This window comes from Dermochelys coriacea, chromosome 15 (genome assembly GCF_009764565.3).
Source record: "Dermochelys coriacea isolate rDerCor1 chromosome 15, rDerCor1.pri.v4, whole genome shotgun sequence".
Lineage (NCBI taxonomy): Eukaryota > Metazoa > Chordata > Testudines > Dermochelyidae > Dermochelys > Dermochelys coriacea.
The window spans coordinates 9,679,303-9,700,205 of record NC_050082.1 but is presented as its reverse complement, the minus strand read 5'-3'; the positions used below and the strand labels follow the sequence as shown (position 1 = coordinate 9,700,205).

At 39.8% G+C, this 20,903-nt stretch overlaps 1 protein-coding gene across 2 annotated transcripts in view; it reads right to left on the bottom strand.

The window, feature by feature from the left end:
• CCDC60 (coiled-coil domain containing 60) overlaps positions 1 to 20,903 on the bottom strand; it is a 120,531-nt gene that overhangs the window by 17,593 nt on the left and 82,035 nt on the right. For both annotated transcript variants that reach the window (XM_038373513.2, XM_043498263.1), the window contains 5 exons: positions 14,441 to 14,563; positions 11,373 to 11,477; positions 9,116 to 9,206; positions 6,737 to 6,992; positions 832 to 919 (listed from right to left, as the gene is read on the bottom strand). In XM_038373513.2, the coding sequence (XP_038229441.1) occupies positions 832 to 919; positions 6,737 to 6,992; positions 9,116 to 9,206; positions 11,373 to 11,477; positions 14,441 to 14,563 (663 nt within the window). The remainder of the gene's footprint in view (positions 1 to 831; positions 920 to 6,736; positions 6,993 to 9,115; positions 9,207 to 11,372; positions 11,478 to 14,440; positions 14,564 to 20,903) is intronic.

Here is a 20,903-nt window from a genome sequence, read left to right as displayed (position 1 = left end):
ATTTACAAACAGCACTAAACAGAAGAATACTTGAAAATTAATTAGGAGTCATAATCCATACACCCACAACAGCCAGGAAATTCACAGATTCCAGTTCTGAGTTGCAGAAATCACAGCACTTGTAACACAGCCTTGTCAAGACTAAGTCCTTCTCATTGAGTCTCACAACTATTACTGGTAGCATTAGGACAGAGTTTAAATGTGGTTTATGCTGTTGTCCCTCTCTCTTTACTTGTTTGTCTTTTGCAGACCAAGGATCTGCCAGTGACTTCAGTGACATTGCATGCCTATAAGTGACAGGAATATTAGGCTCTACTTTTTGGAAAATGTTCAGTTTGAGGTTCTTTGAAGTGGCCCAAAGCCTTCAATACCGTGATGAGAATGTATAAAACTGATCTGCACTATTTACTCTTGTGAAAATTTCTAAAACCCAGGGATAATTGCAGAGTGCATTTGATAGAAGTTCCATTGCAAATTTTATGGGCAGTGTGTGGAAAATGCAATGATAGCAACATAAACAATTCTACAGACATTGAGAAGAAAAAGGCCTCTTTCTCTATAGAGTTGCTGTAGATGATTTATACAGGCATTGTATGAAATGTTTTCTTGTAAGAGAAGGATTCACTGAGTGTCCACCTGGAAAATAAACATGTATTGTGCACAGTCAAATGGGCCATTCTGTCACCTATATAAAGAAAAATGTCAATGTCCTCTAAATTCACTGAATATTGAATTTAATAAGCAATTAAACTGAAAAAATATAGTGCAGTGTAAGCGCTATTATAGTAAACTGCCTTTCTTAGATTTGTAGAATCCAATCATGTAGCGTACCTGTGCAGTCTGGTCTTCTTAACAATATCTTCTGAACTGAAATTCTTTGCCACATCTTCGTATATGGTCTGGAGTAACTTCTGTAGGTCTGATAAAAAACCAACACATTTATAAAAATGTGCCCACTGGACCTTGCGCTGCTCCTTCTCTTTACAAGGGAATGCTGCATACACTGGCCTCATGTTTTGATTCTGATTCGTGATTTTGGTTGCCCAACTTAAGACACCTTAGAAGGACCTGACTTTCAGAGGAGGGGGGTTCAGCACTTCCTTTCAGATGTCTCAAGTTGGGCACTCAGAAATTGAAATATACCTAACCACTATTCATGGCTGGAAATATGGGTCCCTGTTTTTTGGCTCTGAAATAAATAACAAATGAGAAGTTAGCAAACTTCTTTAATGTTTATCCAAAATTATTGTGCAGGAATTAGAAAAGTAGGCAACTTTTCACAAACTGTACCCAAGATCAACTTCAAATTCCTATGCTCATGCTATCAGCATTCTAAGGGCATATTTGTAAACATCACAACTTAATCTATTGTGTCACTACATCCTTCTTTAAAATGAACTATGGAATTTAACATCTGATGAGAGATATATCCTTACCATGATGCATTTAAAGCTGATAGTTTATCCTCAACAAGCCCTTGCTTGGTCATACCTGCCTGTCCAACTATCACACCATCTTTTTTCTTTCTTTCAGCGAATCTCTACTTTCACTGTGTTATCGTCTTTATCACCTTCTCTCCATTGTGACTGTGTGCTCTCATTCTTTCCCATACCTTGAATAGCCCTTCTCCCCTTGAGTGCCAGATGAACTCACTGTTCTTCTTCAAATTCCTCCTCAAAACTCACTTCTTTTGAGGACCTTTACACCACTAATCCACTTCTGCTTTGGTGCCCAACTACTAAACAAAACAAAAAACCCATCACAAGAAATACAATAAGATAATCAATACAGTGTTCTGCCCAAAGCCCTATTCCCTCTCCCTAGACACCATCCACCATGCTGTGTTCTTATTAGTCATTGTATGATCTAATTTTGAGCTGATCAGGCAAGGTACTAAACATATCCTAGGAGGTACTAAGTGAGCTCCATTGGGAAATGAGGGGTTTAGCTCCTTGTAGGTTAAAGTTAACGTCAATTAACTGTATGTTCCTCAAGGTAGGGACCTTTTCTTAAACCTCAGTAAAGCACTGTGCACAAAAAAGCAGGGTAGTAATATAAATGACAACTACTACTAAATAATAAATACTTATTCAAATATTGCAGAGGAGGTTACAGAACACACACAGACTTAATCTGTTGTCAGACAAACCCTGATTGACCAAGGCTTTAAGAAACTGGTTCCTATAGTTAGGGTGTTATGTCCATATTTAAGCATCTAAACATGGACTCTCACTACTCTTGCACAAATCTTAAGGTACATGTATATGGCAAAAAAACCAAAACAAAAAAAACACAAATAAAAAAACCAAGAACCCAAAAATCCTTGTGGCAGCAAGTCTCAGAGCTGAGGTCTACAGACTCAGGCTTGTGGTACGACTCTAAAAATAGCTATGTAGACGTTTGGGCTCAAGATGGAGCTCAGGATGTGAAACCCACCTCTTCTCTGGCTTCAGAGCCTGAGCTCCAGCCTGAGCTCTTGCAGTATTCCACACTGCAACCAGGGGAGGGAGGGAGGGAGGAAGATAATAGCACATATATAGGCACAGCTAATCTAGCTTTAATGTAGCCTAGCCTGAGGATCAATAGCAGTGAAGCCATGGCAACAAGGACTTCAGTACAAGCTGTACAAGCCTGACCAGGTCTCTGAGTACATACTCGTGTTCCTAGCCTGCACCGAAGCCCGTGGGCTGTGGCTTCACTGCTATTGGTACCTGAGCCTAGCTAGATCAAAGCTAGCTCAGGTATGTGGAAACATGCTGCAATCAGCCCTCTGACTGTAGTGTAGACATACCCTTGGATCTGATCCTGGGAAGCTGAGCATCGTCACTCCTATTAAAGTCAATGGGAATGGAGGGCAAAGCACATCTGCTAGGATGTGCTCACCAGTTTGTGGGATTGGACCCTCAGTTCCTCCATCTGAAGAATAGGGATAATAATACCTGTACTTGGCTTGTATATCTTCAAAGCGCTTTATAAATATTAATGTTCACAGCACTGCTGTGAATTAGCTAAGCATTAACTAGAAAAGAGAAAGCTGCAAAGAGGGTTGGACTTGTGATTGGAATGCTGGCTTGTGACTCAGGAGATCTGGGTTGAGGCCCCCGCTCTGCCACCGACTCTGTGTCTGAGCCTGGAAAAGCTGCAGAAATGCTGTGTCTCCACTGCACATCTGTGAAATGGAGTTAATGACACTCATGCACTTCACAGGGTCCTAATGAGGATAAATCCATTTATGTATGTGAGAGGCTCAGCTACTATAGTGATGGACACCATAGAACAGCCTACAATTAAAGTGCAAGCTTTACAATGAAGATCCCTTGTGCAAATATGTATAACTTTTCTTTGGAATTTATGTCTTTCTAAGACTGGAAACTGCACCACTAAATTGTTGGTTAAAGAAGCAGAAGCAATCCTGTTAGCATTTAATTTCTCAGATACAGTCCTACATATTTTTTTCATCAATAGGAAGTAAACGTCTGTCATTAGAAATGATTTGCACAAGTAATGCATTATGCAGTAACCATGAAAAATTAGGATTACATTTAGTGCCGTGTTATTCAAAATAGGGATGATACAGTTGGTATACATTAAAAGAAGTTTTTAGATGTGGCAAAGAAAGCAAGCTTGAAATGCTAATCTACTTTGTAAAATCTTTGACAAATCAGAGGGAGACTGAATGATAAATTAGACAACTTCAGAACCGACCTGCCTGTTATACCACAGCTGTGAGGATGACAGCTTCCACATCTGACTTGTCAACATGATGTGACTTACAGAACCTTTGGACAAGTGTAGTTGCTCACCCAGTCAGTGATGCTGGAAATCAAACTTGTGGAAGCAGGTTCAATACAGTAGCAGTCACAAAACAATACAAACTAAATTATAGCCAGGTAAATGGTTCCATATTAAATTACAGACTCAATCCTGAAGCAAAATAAAAACCCTCTGTAAGAATCATGTTCAAATTTATCTGCAGATTAGTTGCCCAATGCAATATATTTCTCACATGTTTTCCAATAAACATGTGTCATCTCAATGGTACTTCTGTGTGAATTATAGGGAGCCTCATGAGCTGTTTGAGCAATAGGCTACAGGGGCAGCTGAGCTGTTCTAATCCAGTTCCTGTTCTGGCTCTGAGGCGTCCTTGTGTTTAATATGATTCTGTGGCTACAGAATTTACCTCAGAATCCATCCACTGTTGTAGTGTTGTCCTACAGAAAGTGAGTTTTTATTTAAAAAAAAAATTCTAGCTGTTATAGATGTGAAGAATGCCTTCGGTTCACACTTTGGAAGTGACCTGAAAGTTGTCATTTTGAGCTTGCAAACAGACCACCTGAAACAATAACTTGGGGGTGTCAACCATTCCCATTCATCTCAGTGGAATGTTAACTCGGAAGCCTAACGACGACAGTGTAAATATCAGTTTGTGTGATAATTTTAGCAGAAAAATGAAGCTAGGATCAGCAGTAGATATTGGAGCAGTGATCATTTGAGTGTCTGGGTGCTGTTGAGGGTTACTAAACTAGGAGATTAAAGTCCCCAGAATCTTCCTATCATTTCCACTGTTGGTAATAAGAGAGAGGGAAAGTGAAGATGCTCTTCCTCATTGTCAAAAGCCTCAATTGCGCCCGGAGTGTGAAAAACCAACGCTCTCCCTCATACCTTCCTTGGTGTAAAAAGTCTACATCCTGCCCCCAGGAGCATAAAGTAAACTGAATGCAATGTCAGAATCATTAACATCAAGAACAGTAAGGATTGCATTATTCATCTGCAGAGCTCATTTGGTATAAAACAAAATCATTTAAAAAATGTCTTCAAGCAGATGCAGAATTTCCTTTTTGCCTCTGAACACAATACCTAGATGCTGCAGAGATTAGCATTATTTTGGCCCAGAGTACATCGGGCATTGCCTATAATTCACAAAACAGTGTGTTCAATTTATTTTGCTTCCTCTAAGAAGCAGTGTAGTCCAGTGGGCAGAATTCTGGCCTTGGAGTCAGGATACCTGGATTCTATTTTCATTTCTGCCACTGATCTGTTGGGAAAGTCACTTCATCTCTCAGTGCCCGTGTTTCCCCACCCAGGCTTTGTCTGCCTTATCCTGTGGGGTACGGACTGTCTCATATTATGGGTTTGTACAGCACCAACCACAAAGGGGCCCCAGTCTTGTTTTGGGCCTCTAGATGCCACAGTAATACAAATAAATAATATTAATACATGAGTAACATGTACATTAGTAAACAGTCCCAAATTAAATAAATATCTATGTAGTTCCACTGCCCCATATGGAATTACAGTGGGTCAGCTGGTTGTTACAGAAGTTGTTCTACTTTTGTGAGACATCTTCTGTTGAAAACTGCAGAGCTGTGGATTGTATGCCATTTTAATAACTTGATTGGCTGAACAATGGCACATCCATAGCAATTTGTTCATAATGGTTTCAAATTGTTTCATCACAGTAAGGGATACTGAAAAGAAATCATACCACGATCTTCTGAGCCACACTCTGCTCTCCTGATCACTTTGGACAAAGTACTTTTTTCCTTATAACACAACTGGGAGGATGCAACTTTTGATGCTGTGAATCAGGTTTTCTTGATGTATTAGAACTTAGTAATGGGATGTCCAAATCTACTGGTACATAATGTTGACCTCAACTGAGAACTGGACATGATGATCTAGCAAATCAAACCCAATTCCTCCAATAATATTAATCTTCAAAAATGAAGCAGTAGGAGGAATATGTAGATTAATAAAACACACTGAATTACTGGTAAATAATTTTCTCCTATAGTATATCAGCACACAAAAAAAGCACCTGGATAGACAGTGCATACGGCACATCAATGGACGTAAGCAGGAGTTAGGCTTACCGTAAAATGCACCTCACAGCATACTGTGGCTGAAGACTGCACTGATATGACAAATACAATGTGTATTATCATATGAAACTGCAAAGCAGTTTTGATGATTTTCAAGGAAGATGCCTCAGTCCTCTCTGTCCATCAGGCAACATTGCTCGAGTGAAATGACACCTTACTGACCCACCTGCTGGTACATGAAGCTAATGCAGTCCTTTATCCGTAAGGGTTTTTTAGAATAGATTACCTCTGTCTTTAAAGCAGACAGGAAAGATGAAAAGGACATTCCACTTTGTGAAGCCCTTTGCACAAGCCAAATAAAATGTGAGGATTTGCTTCATGTCCAGTAATTGTAGTTTTCATTGCAATAAGAAACCTAGCAATGGGAAAAGCAGTATGTGCTGGTCGATATAATACTATGCACTTTTGTAGTGCCATCTGTCCGAGGATGCCAAAACACTTTACAAACATTAATTAAATAAGCCTCTTAATACTCGCCTGTGATTGTGCTTTATTGGCTCCATTTTGCAGATAGATAAAAGGAAGAATGGAGAGGTTAAGTGACCTGCTCAAAGTCATACAACCTACTAAAAAAGAAAGGGAGTACTTGAGGCACCTTAGAGACTAACACATTTCTTTGAGCATAAGCTTCCGTGAGCTGTAGCTCACGGTAGCTTATGCTCAGATAAATTTGTTAGTCCCTAAGGTGCCACAAGTACTCCTTTTCTTTTTGCGAATACAGACTAACACGGCTGCTACTCTGAAACCTGTCATACAACCTACTACAGCCAGAAGTATCTTTAAGATAAAGATCTTCTTGGCAATTCAGGGAGCAAATACATTTGTTACTGTGCAGTCAAGTAAAGGCAACTTACAGTGGGAAACAGGCTCTTCATCCTCTCTGGTTTGTCTGCTCAGTACTGACTCACTGTCTTCATATTCTTTGGTAACATCAATGGGAGCTGAATTCACATTGGTATTGTCTTCAGAGCTGGGGACTAGGGAACTTATGCTGCCCAGAGGAGTTCGACTATAGGGAGATGACAGACTACTAAGCCGAGAGCCGCTTATAGATGTTTTCTTGTTTGTCTTCCTGCTAAGTTGACTACGTGGTGCTTTCTGGCAGGATTTCTTATCCAGAAGGAAAATAAAGGAGGGGAATTTTTATAACAATGTTTGACAGGGATGGTGCACTGTATTTTCATATCTAATGCCAATACTGTATTCCCCTGGGCTTTTTTGTGCTCTGCAGATTTTCTGCAGTGAATTCAACAGGTTGGCCAAACTGCTAAATTGAGAGTCTCTTTCATTTTGGGTCTTCCCTGCACCTTTCTCTGGCTCTGGTGTTCATGCCAAGTGGACCAGTATACTTTGCAAACAAGTAGCATTTCAGCTTCATAGAGGTTTGCTAATAAAGAAATCCTCAACTTTTTTACCTCCAGGGAGAAAAAGGTCAAAGCTGCAGTGTTAAATGTTCAAGCCTCCACCTCTCCCACACCCTGGAAATCAATTTCCTGTGTCAGAAATATGAAACCTCAGCAGAATGAAGTCTGCACGCTTGATAATCAAAACAGAATGTATCACATTGCAAATACCCTGGAGGAATCCATATCTCAATAAAAGATTTCATATCAAATATGAAAACCTACATTTAAATAATATTAATGTAAATGATAACAGAGAAACTTCTGTCTAATTTAGGCTGCAAGAAAAAAAAGCCACAGCAACATGAGGACAGAAAGGAATGTCAACATCAGCAGTCACATTGGATTCCTTGATTCTTGTTGATTTGGGCCCTAACCTAATCCCATATGGGAATCTGGAAAACATCCTATTTAGAAACAGTTCTGTGAATATTGTAAGATTTGCTGATTCTCCTCTCTCCTCTCTTTTTTATTATTACAAAGGATATTTGCCAGGGGATGTTGTGAAGCCCAAAAATATAACAGGGTTCATAAAAGCACTAGATCAGTTCATTGAGGACCCCACGCTTTGAGTGTCCCTACTCTATGATTGCCAGAAGCTGGGAGTGGATGACAGAGGATGGATCACTCGATGATTGCCTGTTCTTTTCATTCACTGTGAAGCATATGGCATTGGCCACTGTTGGAAGACAGGATATGGGCTAGAAGGACCTTTGGTCTGGCCCAGTATGGCTGTTTTTATGATGAAACATGATTTTTATCTTTTTAGAAGTTCAGCAACTCTTGCTACTGATTCCTCAAGCAAAGTCATAAACATATTATATCTCCTGGTCTAATCCCTGGGCACTATGCTTTCTCTGTTTTCACGCAAATGCCTTTAGTACTAGTAGTAGTGGTAGTAGGAGAACTAGTAGTGGTAGTAATAGTAAATAAATAAATAATAAAGAGGGAGAAAGAGAGCACCTGTCACTTCTTCAGAAATATGGACTCTCTCTGCAAAAGAGCATCAAAGTTCTCCACAACATTTTAGTGAGCTGTAGCTCATGAAAGCTTATGCTCTAATAAATTTGTTAGTCTCTAAGGTGCCACGGGTACTCCTTTTCTTTTTACAACATTTTCTGTAATACACCTGCTGTTGCCTTCAATAATATCACTTCTCCTCAGTTAAAGATTTAAATTTTCAATAGTTTAAAAAGCCTTTCATCTGAATGGCCTTATTTTCTCCTCCCCTTTCCTTTTCTCTAGATGCCATACATGATTTCTGTTTCTTGTACTGCCCTCAGCACTTGGACTTTGTTTTCTGATTTAAATTTTTACCTTTTAATTAAGTAAAAAAAACCCCCAAACTAATTGTTGGAGTTTGTCAGGATGGGGCACTTAAAAACTAGCAAGCAAACTGGAACTGGATCCTGCTAAATTGCATAATTCTTACTCACATGGCTTACAGTAGCCTACTTGTTTGAGTAAGGTCTACGCATTTGAATATGGGTAAGTAGGATTGTGTCTCTAATTAACAAACAAAGGGGAAAAATGCCAATATTTTCAGGGACTCTCATATTTTTAGGAGTACATTTCCTGCCCAACAACATCACTAGTTACTATTCAGCCAAAGCCACAGCTACACTCCTACACCTGGCTAACTATTGCTCTTTCTGTAATCCGTTGTCAAACATTATTTTTTATCAAAATCCAGTGAGCCACCTGTGTCATGCAGTCATAGGTTTCAACACAAAGATCAAATCAGGGAGTAACATGTGGGAACAAAACAGAGAAAACAAATATTTGGAAAGTTGGACTAGCTCGTAAAGTAGAAATTAGCAATGAAGTTACCTTTGTATCCATGATAAAGTGCTCCCATCTATACCTTGCTGCCTTGTTCTTATTGATTTTTTTAAATGTACTTTTACTGCCACCAGGGTCCCTAAGTGAAAAACAATTTAATGAGTTTTCCATTTCAAGAATCGTGCTTTTATTACAAGTTCTTTTTAGAAATGCAATAAATAGAGAATAAATGATGGCCAATCTCTGCTATGACATTTATCTTCACTTGTAAGGAGGAGAGGGATAACTCACTAGTGTTATAGTGGCGAGTGAATTATAGTCACAGGTGAAGAGAAATGTTCAGAAAGCTTAGCTATTATGTATTACAAACATACCATACATGCATTAGGCCAAATTCTGCTCTCAGTTATTTCTATGCATTCCCATTTCCAGAAAGTGTAAGGCACTGAAGAATGTGGTCTGGGTCATGTAGCTGCATGGATGTAACTGACTGCAGATTTGGCCTATTACAGATGGAGCTGGGAGTGCTGATTATACTTGAAAATGCCTGATCTTTTCATGATAAAGACCCTGTTTTCAGTTGCTTATAACTTCTAGCCATTTGGGCTGAGCTTTGCCATGCCAAGTGCCTGCCTCAGACTGAATTTTGTTTTTAAAGTTTCATTTAAAATACTTCAGCCATTTCCAAGAACAAGATTAGGGAAAATGCATTGTTTTGACCATGTTAAAAAATTCTTCCAGCTGTTTAATTGAAAAGTTCTATCTCCATTCTTTGGAGCAAGGTATTGAAATTTGGCAGGGGGAGGTGCCCTGGAGCCAGCGATGTGCCTTTTGCTGTCTGCATGACAAGTCTCCCAAATTTGGTCAAGTTATAAGACTTTGAAAAAGATCTTAGTTCCCATGTCATTAGTAGAGACTCATTAGTGTGGCAGCTAAATATGCTGAAGAATCTGTCTGCACTGAGATTGGGGCTGTAATGGCTGAGGAGGACTTTTCCTGTAATTGCTCTGCTAGGGGCTGCTGTGGTATGGGGCACCAGAACAGAAAGCACAGGGCCCGTCTCTCCTCTGCTCGCAATGCTCCCTGTACTGACACCCAGGCTGCAAGAAAGAGATAGAGGAAGTCGTCTGACTTGAATGCAGAGGGGAGACGGAAGAGGCAGAGGACGGGGATGAAGGGCTAGGGTAGGTGTAGAGGGGAACTGGGGCAGGAGCAGCTGAGGAGTGTATAGGAGCAGAAGGAGACAGAGAGAGGCTTGAGGTGGGGTTGAGAGACTGGGGTCAGAAGAGTGCAAAAGTCACTAGAGGACATTCCCCTGCTCAGCCTGGAATTGAACCCAGAAGTCCTGAGTCTAAATTTCTCTGTTGTGAGAAAATATTTGTGAAACCCACTGGCACAGTGTGTGTCTCATCCCTCTCTAGTGCCTGGTGCACATATGTAGTGGGGGGAAAACATTTCATACACAATATACACTGGACTAAGTTTTCATCTCCAGTCCACCTGGTGAATTCTCTCCAAGACTATTCTGCTCTCTCTGTTGTATATAGGCAAAGCTTCTATTTGTGTCAATTGGATTTCTGGGCGTATAGGGAGAGAAACCAGAACAGCCTTGAAGAGTTCTGCCTTGAGGATCAGAGAAAATAATTTCATTCATTGCTTTATGGTTCCATCTGATGTCTGGATATACAATTAAGAAAACTTCCTGAATACTTTAAATATTTTATTTTCAATATTACTATGTCTATTGGCTGAAAATGTTGAAAAATATAAAACAGTATTTACTACTCATTACACAAGTGAAACAGCAAAGATACAAAATATTCTGAAGTAACTTATCTTTTAAAACAGCCCAGAGCCATATCTAAGTGATGAAATAAAAATAGCTAGCAAATATCACTTGATACAGGCTCTGAACTGCAATCACACTGGATAGTAAATTCCACTTGATTTCACTGGGACAGCCATGTGAGGCAGGCTGCAGAATCAGGATCTTAGTAAATACATTTAACTTGCATAATTTTTTTTAAACCAAATTTGGCTTCTAAAGGTCAAGATCCTTTCTGCTAGTACTACAGCATATCCTAACAGAGGACCATCCTATGCTGCTGATTTATCTACAGAACTTACTGATTCTAAAGGGGAGTTCTGTGCAAAATTTGATAACACAATAAGGCCCAGAATTAGTAATCACGTTATTCAAATAATTTTTACTTAAAAGCAAAGGGAGAGGAAAACCAACAATGTTTACAAGAGAAAAAAACCAACACCTCATCCCATCAAAGAATATTATGCAGCGTGCATGTACTTTGGATTCCAGCAGGTTAACACAGGTTTTAAGGAACAGTTGGGTTCGAGAGTCAAAGCCTCCAAGAGCCAGTGTAGAGCACAAAGTTGTCGAAAGAGGGGTTCACTGTCAAAATGAAGAAAAAACAAACAAGTGCTGTACTGCAAAGGTGACAGAAGGAACAGTTAGATCATTACATGCAGGGGATACTCTGGCAAACAGTCAGGAACTAAATGACTGACAACAATAATCTTGGGGATAAACACAGAATAGGTTAACAACATATCTCGGATCATGCCTTCTGTAAACAACTTCATGTCAGTTAGCCAGTATACCCTGGGTGATTCTTCCACATCTGTTGGTGGGAAAGGGTAAATTATACAGTTGTGTTTTGTGAAGGCAGTATCTTACACAGAGCTGCATTCCTAGGTTTTTGTGCCTTTCTATGCACTCATTCAGGAATCCTTACTCAATCTCCAGACACTGTTTGCACTTGCTTGAGTGAGAGCAATGCATAATCCTAGAGTGCACGTAAATATTGTGACTGACAACCACAAACTATGCGGTGTAGCTGTGTAAGTCCCAGAATATTAGAGAGACAAGATGGGTGGAGTAATATCTTTTATTGGACCACCTTGCATTTAGCTGTGATGTTGAGAGTACCTTTCCCAGACCTGAAGAAGAGCTCAGTGTAACTCGGAAGCTTGTCTCTCTCACCATCAGAGGTTTGTCCAATAAAAGATATTACCTCACCCACCTTGTCTCTCTAACAACATCAAACTGTCAGTTCCTTATGACTGAGCCCCGAAAGGAGAAACCCAGCTAACTGAGTGGACGAGTGTGAGTGTGGATCTATGATGGCCATTATTATTAGTGGTGGTCAAATCTCATAGAGTTTGAAGGTTTTCTGGGCATATATATGCACAAGTTCAGGATAGTACCCAAACTTTATTGAAATCTTCAATCTTATGTGCCTACTCCATGCTCCCATGCTATCACAATTTCCTCCATATAACCGTGAAGCAGGATCCAACAGGTTTGGAAGTTGTCTTTGCTGGGCACAGATGCTGAAGACTTTCTTCTCAGCACTGGTATATTCTAGAGCTTTCCTGTTACCTGTATTCCCAGGGCTTCTGATGGAGATGGGGAGGGATTTCGCACCATCCAAAGATGTTGGGAAAGCTTAATAGCTGGGAGAGGTTAGGAGATTGAAGCAGGCAGCTGCAGAAATCAGTTCAAACAGGTCCTGCTGCACTGGGGGGAGGAGGCAAAATGGAGCCCAGTTGGGACCACAACTCTCTCCCAGCTACCCCCAAACCCAAAACAATGCATGGGAGGCACTAAGTTCCTGGCAGCAAAAGCCATGCTGTGTCTACCCTGTTCTAAGTCATGTGACCTTTGGGAAGAAACTGTAGGGAGGAGCCAGCCCGAGACTGAAGTGGGCACAGCAGCTGCAGAAAGCAGTTCAAGGAGGCATGGATGGACTTTGATGATGCCATCAGCAAGCTTTTCTGCAGTTTACATGCTGAACTTCTCTCCCTGTGCCGATTGGCTGTTTACTCCAATCCCTTCTGCCTTTTCTGTCCGTCTTTCCATCTAGCTAATAGCCTCCTCACTAAGCCCAGTGAAAAGAATTAAATAACAAAACTAAAAGTGTCACTGAACTAACATGATGTTAGCCACCATCACGTTCTTCACTCTGCTTGTATGTTACAACTTGAGCTGGTTGGAAGATTTTTGACAACAGACCTTTTCACTGAAAAATCCAGTTTTGTCAAAGGTGAAATACTTCACAGAAATGCACCAGTGTTGACAAAGATTTGGATGGGAAGAATTCCAAAGTCCAGCGTGGACTTTCACATCACTTTCAGTAAGGACATACTAATCGAAAACCTGACTGTTGACACAATTTCATTTCATGAAGACATCTGATATGGTTTCATTTTGTTCCAGTGTGGAACAAAAACAAATGTAAAACCTTGAAAGTTGTTGCAGACCTGTATTTTTCTTTAGCCACCTCTAGTTCTATCCCTTTCCCCAGTTCTCTGTCTTGTCTATTCAGTAAGTAGGCTCTTTGGGGCAGGGACTGTCTTTTGTATGGTGGTTGTACAGCACCCAGTATAATGGGCCCTGTTCTCGGCTGGCTGCTAGGCACCATCATCATAAACATGATTAATAATAAGTGAGTTGGTGGTATGGGAAAAGGTTTGGCAGCAGAAAGTGTCAGGGACTGGATGTTGTTCTGATGGGAGCTGTATGGTGGACAGCAATTAACCTGGAGGTATTTAACAGGTATTTCAAAAATCTGATTGCTAGCTAGTGAAAAAAAAATCTCCTATGTATGCACAGCTCCCATAGAAGTCAACGGGACGTGAGTTTCAGTATCTGAAGGCAACAGCTGGTCCTTACGTGTGGGTACAAAACAATTGTGGCATATCAAATTTCTCAATGTCTCCTTTGCATTCTAGACTACTCTGAACTTCTGTAGAAGATTGATGTGCAACCCTGATTCCTGAACGTACCATGGTTTCTGGGTATGAAACCTTTGTATGAGCCTGATCCTGTGAAGTGCTTAGTGTTTTCATTTTCTATTGATTTTAATGGCAGTTGTGGGCATTCAACACCTAACACCATGTGAGTATGCTTTCTCAGACATTGTGAATTCAAAGAAACATACACATACACACTTAGTACATACCCATACTCTCTCTTACATGAAACAATTTTTAGGTAGGCAATCTAAACTTTTGAATTTGAAAGTATTGTTTAAAAAATTAACCTCATCATGAAATCTTCACCACACAGAGTAGGGGTTTGTAGGATCAGGGCCTGTGAGACAAATACTGCTTTTGATGCGTATGCAGGACTTTCATTAAAAGTCTCATGCATTCATCTGCGGATAGAATTTGGCCCTGTTGTAGTTAAAAATTTTATCTATTTTATGAGCCATGTATTTCCAAAATTCTAGGGTTTATGGCCCAACAGGCAGACAGTGGCTTGAGGCATTAGCACTTTGGGTCTCATTTTACTTTGCATCCCTCTTATATACTGGCAAGATGGGTGCATCTTAGATTTGCCTTAGAACATACGCATGTGATGCAGGTGGCTGTGGAACCAAAAGACTGTTGTAGACAGGGATGAAAGGCTGTATGATAGTTTTCTTTTTCTTCTTTGCTTTCTTCCTCAGCAGGGGACCTTCTGTTAAAAAGAAACTGAGGGAGGGGACAAGGATAAACATTAGAAGTGGAAGATACAATGTATAGGGAACAATTGTGACTGTCTAGCCTTATTTACTTTACCCATGCCCATCCTTTCTCTTCCCTTTTTTTAAAAGTAGCATTGTCTGTTCTGATCTGCCAGAACTTTGATTGCTACTACTGAATTCTGAATTCGGCACTTACAGTGAATTAATATTCTGTGGGCCATCTGGGATTATAAGAATTTTCTTGACCATATTGTAGGAGAAAAGAATTTGTGAAACTGATTCTACCTTCCATTACGCTAGTTTTAGGCACGTATAACTCCATTGACTTCAGTGGAATTGCACAGATATAAAAGCAGCGTACCGGAGTAGAGAATCAGACCCCTTACTAGCATGTTGGCTTTTGATAAGGTTCTCTCAGTGATACTAAGGGCTAAAGTTTCAAAAGTTGCCTATAAATTCTGCACACAATTTTTCACGTCAAATTTACTGTGTGCATAAAACCACTAGAGATCAAATTGGCACTCATTTGAAAATTTGGCTCTTGTGTAGTCTGATGTAACAAAAAAAATGAGTGGTATCTATTTACAATTGTGCAAAGTGAGTACAAAATGCTACTAAACCACAATAATAGCATTTTACACCCATTTTGCACAAGTGTAAATAAGTAGCTACACAAGGAGCTAGATGGAGGTGAAACAGGCCCAGTAAAACTGGTGGATGTTGCAGGCTCAGCTCACATGTCAACAGGATGCATATGGTACATATATCTATCTATCCCTTACAACATACAAAGTTACTGTTAGCCATCTCACCCAGTGCTTGAGCAATACCAGCTCACAGCTGAAGAGAACTCTTTGGAATCTGAATCCTAGCAAAATGGAGGTTTTGTTGGTTAGCAGAAAAAAACACTGAGGAGTTTGCAGCTATGGTGCAGTCTCCACTGACTGAAGATGCATGCCCACACAAGTTAAGTTTGAAAATCCTCCTGGACTCCTCCCTGAGACTGAACTTGCACAGAGCAGCATTCACAAGAAACTCCTTTTACCATCTCTAGATGGCTAGGATTCTGTGTCACATCTTTGTTAACCATGGCCCAGTTTGGTCTTCATTGCCTTCTGGCTAGACTATAATAATGTATACAATGTAACAATGTAATCTGGGTATGAAAGCTTGAGCCCTAAAGATACACTCTTGTTACAGTGTGTATGGTAACACCCATTGTTTCATGTTCTCTGTGTATATAAATCTCCCCACTGTATTTTCCACTAAATGCATCCGATGAAGTGAGCTGTAGCTCATGAAAGCTTATGCTCAAATAAATTTGTTAGTCTCTAAGGTGCCACAAGTCCTCCTTTTCTTTTTTCTAAAGAAACTAATTAGTACAGAATGTGGCAAGCATGACTGCAGTGATATGGGTTTCTGCAAGCACATCAAAACTTTCCTCTACTTACTACATTGACTCCCCATACAACAACATGACAAATTCAAGTTCCAAATCCTCATCTTCAAGGGTCGTAATGATCTGAACTCAGAATACTTAAAAGATTGCTTCTCATTCTGGGATCAAGACCACTATCATCATCTCTGCTTCCATGCATTGTAGAATTATCTATTATAAAGTTCATTAATGCAGGAAACAGAATTTTGTCCGGGGCCAGTCCAAGATTGCAGAATTCACTCCCACAGGAACTAAGGGTATGTATACATGAACATTTAGTTTGTGGCAAGCTGGGGTGTCAATCTCCCCATCACTAGCTTGCTGCGGACTAACTGTCCACATAGACCCTGTTGATGCACACCAACTACTTGTTAATATACTTTGATCCAGTCCCATTTCAAAGAGGATTAATAACATAACATTAATAAACTGTTATGTGCATCACTAGGATCCACACAGACAGTTAGACGATGGCAAGCTAGTGTGGGGTGGGGGTGGGGAGGTCACGCAGTAGCTTGCCATGAACAGTTTGTGTAGACAAACAGTAAGAATCACTTCAAATTATGCCACTTTCCATTCCAAGTGCAGTTCTTCAACTGTGCCTTCACAAATAAAAGCACATAGCACTTCATACCAACAACAAAATCCATACACAAGTTTTTTTCTGGGAAGTGGAGAGGAATGGAGAAGGAATCCTAGGTGACAAATGTCAATCACATAGCTTAGTATGTCACTGGAAGGCCTCATACACAAGGTAATAAGCACAGTATGTGAAGCTGAGTGAAACCTTTGGTTTATGCACTGTCACTTGTTAGGAAGTTGGAGTTGCCATAAGAAATTTTATTTTCACAATTTACTCTGTAGGGCTTCTGTCTCAGGCCATGACGCTGCTCTGAATTGTAAGCTGGTGGATTTGACTATATATGCATACCTGGTATAATTTCTAGCATAAAAATGGGGTTTCCAAAGATAGTGAGGCAATGGACTTGGCTGAAATAGGAGGTAATTCCCCCTGGATGGAAATTTCTTGGGTAGATTATCATCATCCTGGGAGAAGACGACACAACCTCTTGTATAGTGTTTCAATGATACATCATGAAAAATAAAACAAAAACCTCTGTATCCCACATGAATTGTCAAAGCTTGTCTGCCTTGTTAGACTGGGGGCAGGTGAAGCAAGCTTTTAAAACTGACAGTTAATAAGCCTGTGTGAAGAAGCGTGTGTGCAGCAGAGGAAGAGTTATGAAGACATGAATAAATGAGGCAGGTTTTCCGGCATTCATCACTGCATTAAATAACTGAGTGATAGTGGAACAGGACAAAAAGTGAAGAGCAGGAGGAGGGAAAAATATCAAGTGCATAAGGACGTGATATCAGTTTGCTTTTTCATGGGTGCTACTTAGCAGAACACTCCAAGGACATGGCTATGCAAAAAATTATAGTGGGTCTACAATGAACAGACAACAGTGTATACTGTAATCAGTAATATGATAAATTGATGTAAATCTGAAATGATACTGCCCACATCAGAATAGTTGGTAGGTAAGGTCAGAGTCAGAATTCTTAAAAGTATATGCAGAATTTGGAGAAAGAGTCCTTTTAGATGACTGAATACACTTCTGGAAAAAGGTTCTCTTTATGAATATGGAACAGAACTTTAGAGTGAGCCCCCTGCTGCTAATTATAAGATGTGTGTAGCTGGAATCAAAAGAAAAAAGATGTGCTCCTGGCATTCCACTGCTACAATTTTCCTAAAGCAAAGCAACTGTGATAGCAGATACAACATTAGCATGGCAACATTCATCTCAACATTGAGTTAAGTGACTCATATCCTGCCTAGGCACCCACTGTTACACTAAATGAACTATCAGATATCTCAGTGTTCTTTAGCTAATTCAGAAATGAAGAAATGTGTGGCTATTCAGCTCTGCCTAATATGTTTGATACTACAGAAGGGATCAAGGCTGCAGTCTAATGGGTTTTACCTCGGGCTGTCACAACTGAAGAGTCTTGCAGTCAAATTTATAGGTACAGTCTGTCTGACATCACATCTTTGGAAGCAGACTCTTTTTCACCCAAAGCAGTCAAAGTTACATTCAACATTAGACATTTATGCTGACCCAAAGTGAACATGGCTATGTAACCCATAGGTTCCATTGTGCAAAACAGCAACATTTTCATGCTTCCCCAAATCAGACTTTCTTTCTTCTTCTCTATGAGCCCTAAAGAAAGTCCGACTGCCAGCATTGAAACTGTTACAACCCTCCACATTTCGGAGTTACTCATAAGTCCTGTGCTCTGAACTAATAACAGGAAGGGTGTTTCTCCTCTCTCTGTTGATTTCTGGGATGGCATTGGTGGCAGGTTTCTAATTATTCATGTTACCTTACCCAGGGAAAAAGGACCTACTTAACTTGGGGCTAATATATCTGCCTTCTATTACTCTCCTGTAGCCATCTGGCCCGACCCTGTCACAACATATATAAACAAATAGTTTATCAGAACGAAGCTTTTATGTCAAGTACATATTTTAGGGTTCCAAAAATCTGAACTATTTCTCAACCACACAATAATGTAACTATATTTACCATATATATGATTTCAACTAAACTACCCCCAAGTGGGTAACTTAAGCATTATACTGGAGAAATATATGAAACATTCCTGCATTGACAGGGAAATTAGGTGCTCTATTAGGTCCTTGCTGATGTGACTTTATCACAGAACTTCTTGGAAGCTGAGAATTCCAACAATTAAATATCTGCTATTTCCTATTTACTAACAGGTTTCAGAGTAGCAGTCGTGTTAGTCTGTATTCACAAAAAGAAAAGGAGTACTTGTGGCACCTTAGAGACTAACAAATTTATTAGAGCATAAGCTTTCGTGAGCTACAATGCATCCGATGAAGTGAGCTGTAGCTCACGAAGCTTATGCTCTAATAAATTTGTTAGTCTCTAAGGTGCCACAAGTACTCCTTTTCTATTTACTAACATATCTCTGGTCATTCCTAAATTGGATAGTGACCATTAATTTGTCTTATATGAAGATCCCTCTATATACAGGTACTGTAGGAATCAGGTTAATTTCAATCTTCCTTACAGCTTTCCAGATCTCTGTTACCACCGGACACTCAGCTAAATACTGCTACAAATTGATGAGTCTGTCACCATTTAAGACACTTGAAAAAAACATCTTTATTAGCCTCTACTGGCAAAGGCGCACAATCTGTGTAAAATAAACCACTATAGTGGATTGTATTTATTATAGTCAGAAGCCTCACAAAATTAAATGTAAAAGCATCAGTCCATTGTCAACAGTCAGAGAGACGCTGAAAGAATGGTTTTGCTTGCTCATCCATAAACCATTCAAGCCGATACAAACACGCCCAGTCCCATGGTGAGAAGAGGGACTATACAAAAGGCGCCTTCTTAACTCAGTGGCCGTGATTCTACACTTCTTACACTGTTTTTATACTGGTGCATCTCCATTGGCTTCAATGGAGATACTCTGGCATAAAACTGAGGTAATGAAGTGGAGAATTAGGCCTAAAATATCTGCCTCTGTTTGTCTTCGATTCTTACTTGAGGGAAAAAGATTTATGTACTCCTCTTTGAACTATAAAATCAAGATAACTATGCAAGAGTGCTAGATACTGCTCTTCTTCGCATACCAGTCATAAAACTGTCCAATAAATTCTGATTGCAGAACATTCATTTCTGATTAGGTCAGAGGCAGAAAGAACACAACTTAGATTTTCCTACCACAGGCAGAGTTCATCATGCCCACAGCTAGCAAATTCATTTTTTGATTTGTTAATGAAAAGAATCAAGGAGGTAAAGTAATTAAGAAAAATTTTGGAACTTCATGATGGCTTTTTATAGACTTTTTTTGTTGTTATAACTTAAAAGCTTCTGTTTTAAGGTTTGCTTGAGCAATAGTGTGTTTCTCCAAAGTGCAAGATAAACAAGTCATGAAAAAATGCTATACATTCAATAGCTTCAGCTGAGATTTTCATTATCCTCAGTAGAAACTATAGTAAAATGCTGTATTTTAAGTTGTATGTAAAAATCCTTATGAAGAAGGCTGACGCCAGATTTTATCTGTTGAAAAGAACCTAAGTGATCCCCTCCAAAGCAGTCTTTAAACCGCTTTAGCACCCTTCTTACCTCCCCCGAGTTCCCAGTTTTTAAATTCAGAACTGCTACAGCCAGGAGTGAAATAACAGATAAGAATCCCTATTTTCCCCACATAGACTGAAAACAGCTTTTTAACTGCCTGCCACAGCATACAAGCAAACATGAATAACATGACAAGGTGAAACTAACACCTGCTAGCAGGGATCCTGCCTCTGCATAAATTACATTGGACAGTTTGCATATATAAACAAAGGCCTGCCAACAGAGTACATTTCTTTCATTAGTTTCAGTGTGCATTCTTATCCCATCCCACACATACTGGAAGAGGGCAGCTCAGTAACCAAGTTTCCAATTAGGAGAATCAGGGACCTCAACCCTAATTCTGCATTTGGTCCACCCAAGTCTAAAGATTTTGCTTTTTTAGAGATTAGATGCCAGAATTTAAAAGATCTTTTTAAAATCAGTTGGAGGGAACGATAAGTAAAATGCTGAGCAACTAAGTAGTCACTGATACCAACCTTACTCCCTTGGCCAGATCTACATGAGGGGTGTGATTTTTGTGTGTGCAACAGTTCTATAAGGGCAAAAGCCCTAGTCTAGATGCAGTGGTAGCAGCAAAAAGGAGCTATTGCCAGTATAGCTTTTACTGGTTCAGAGAGCAAAATAAGTTATACTGACAAAAACATTTTTAAAAGATGTTAACAAATCTGGCCCTAAATGACTTGCCCAAGGTCACACAGGGAGTCTGCGGTGAAGCAAGCACTTTCACCCAG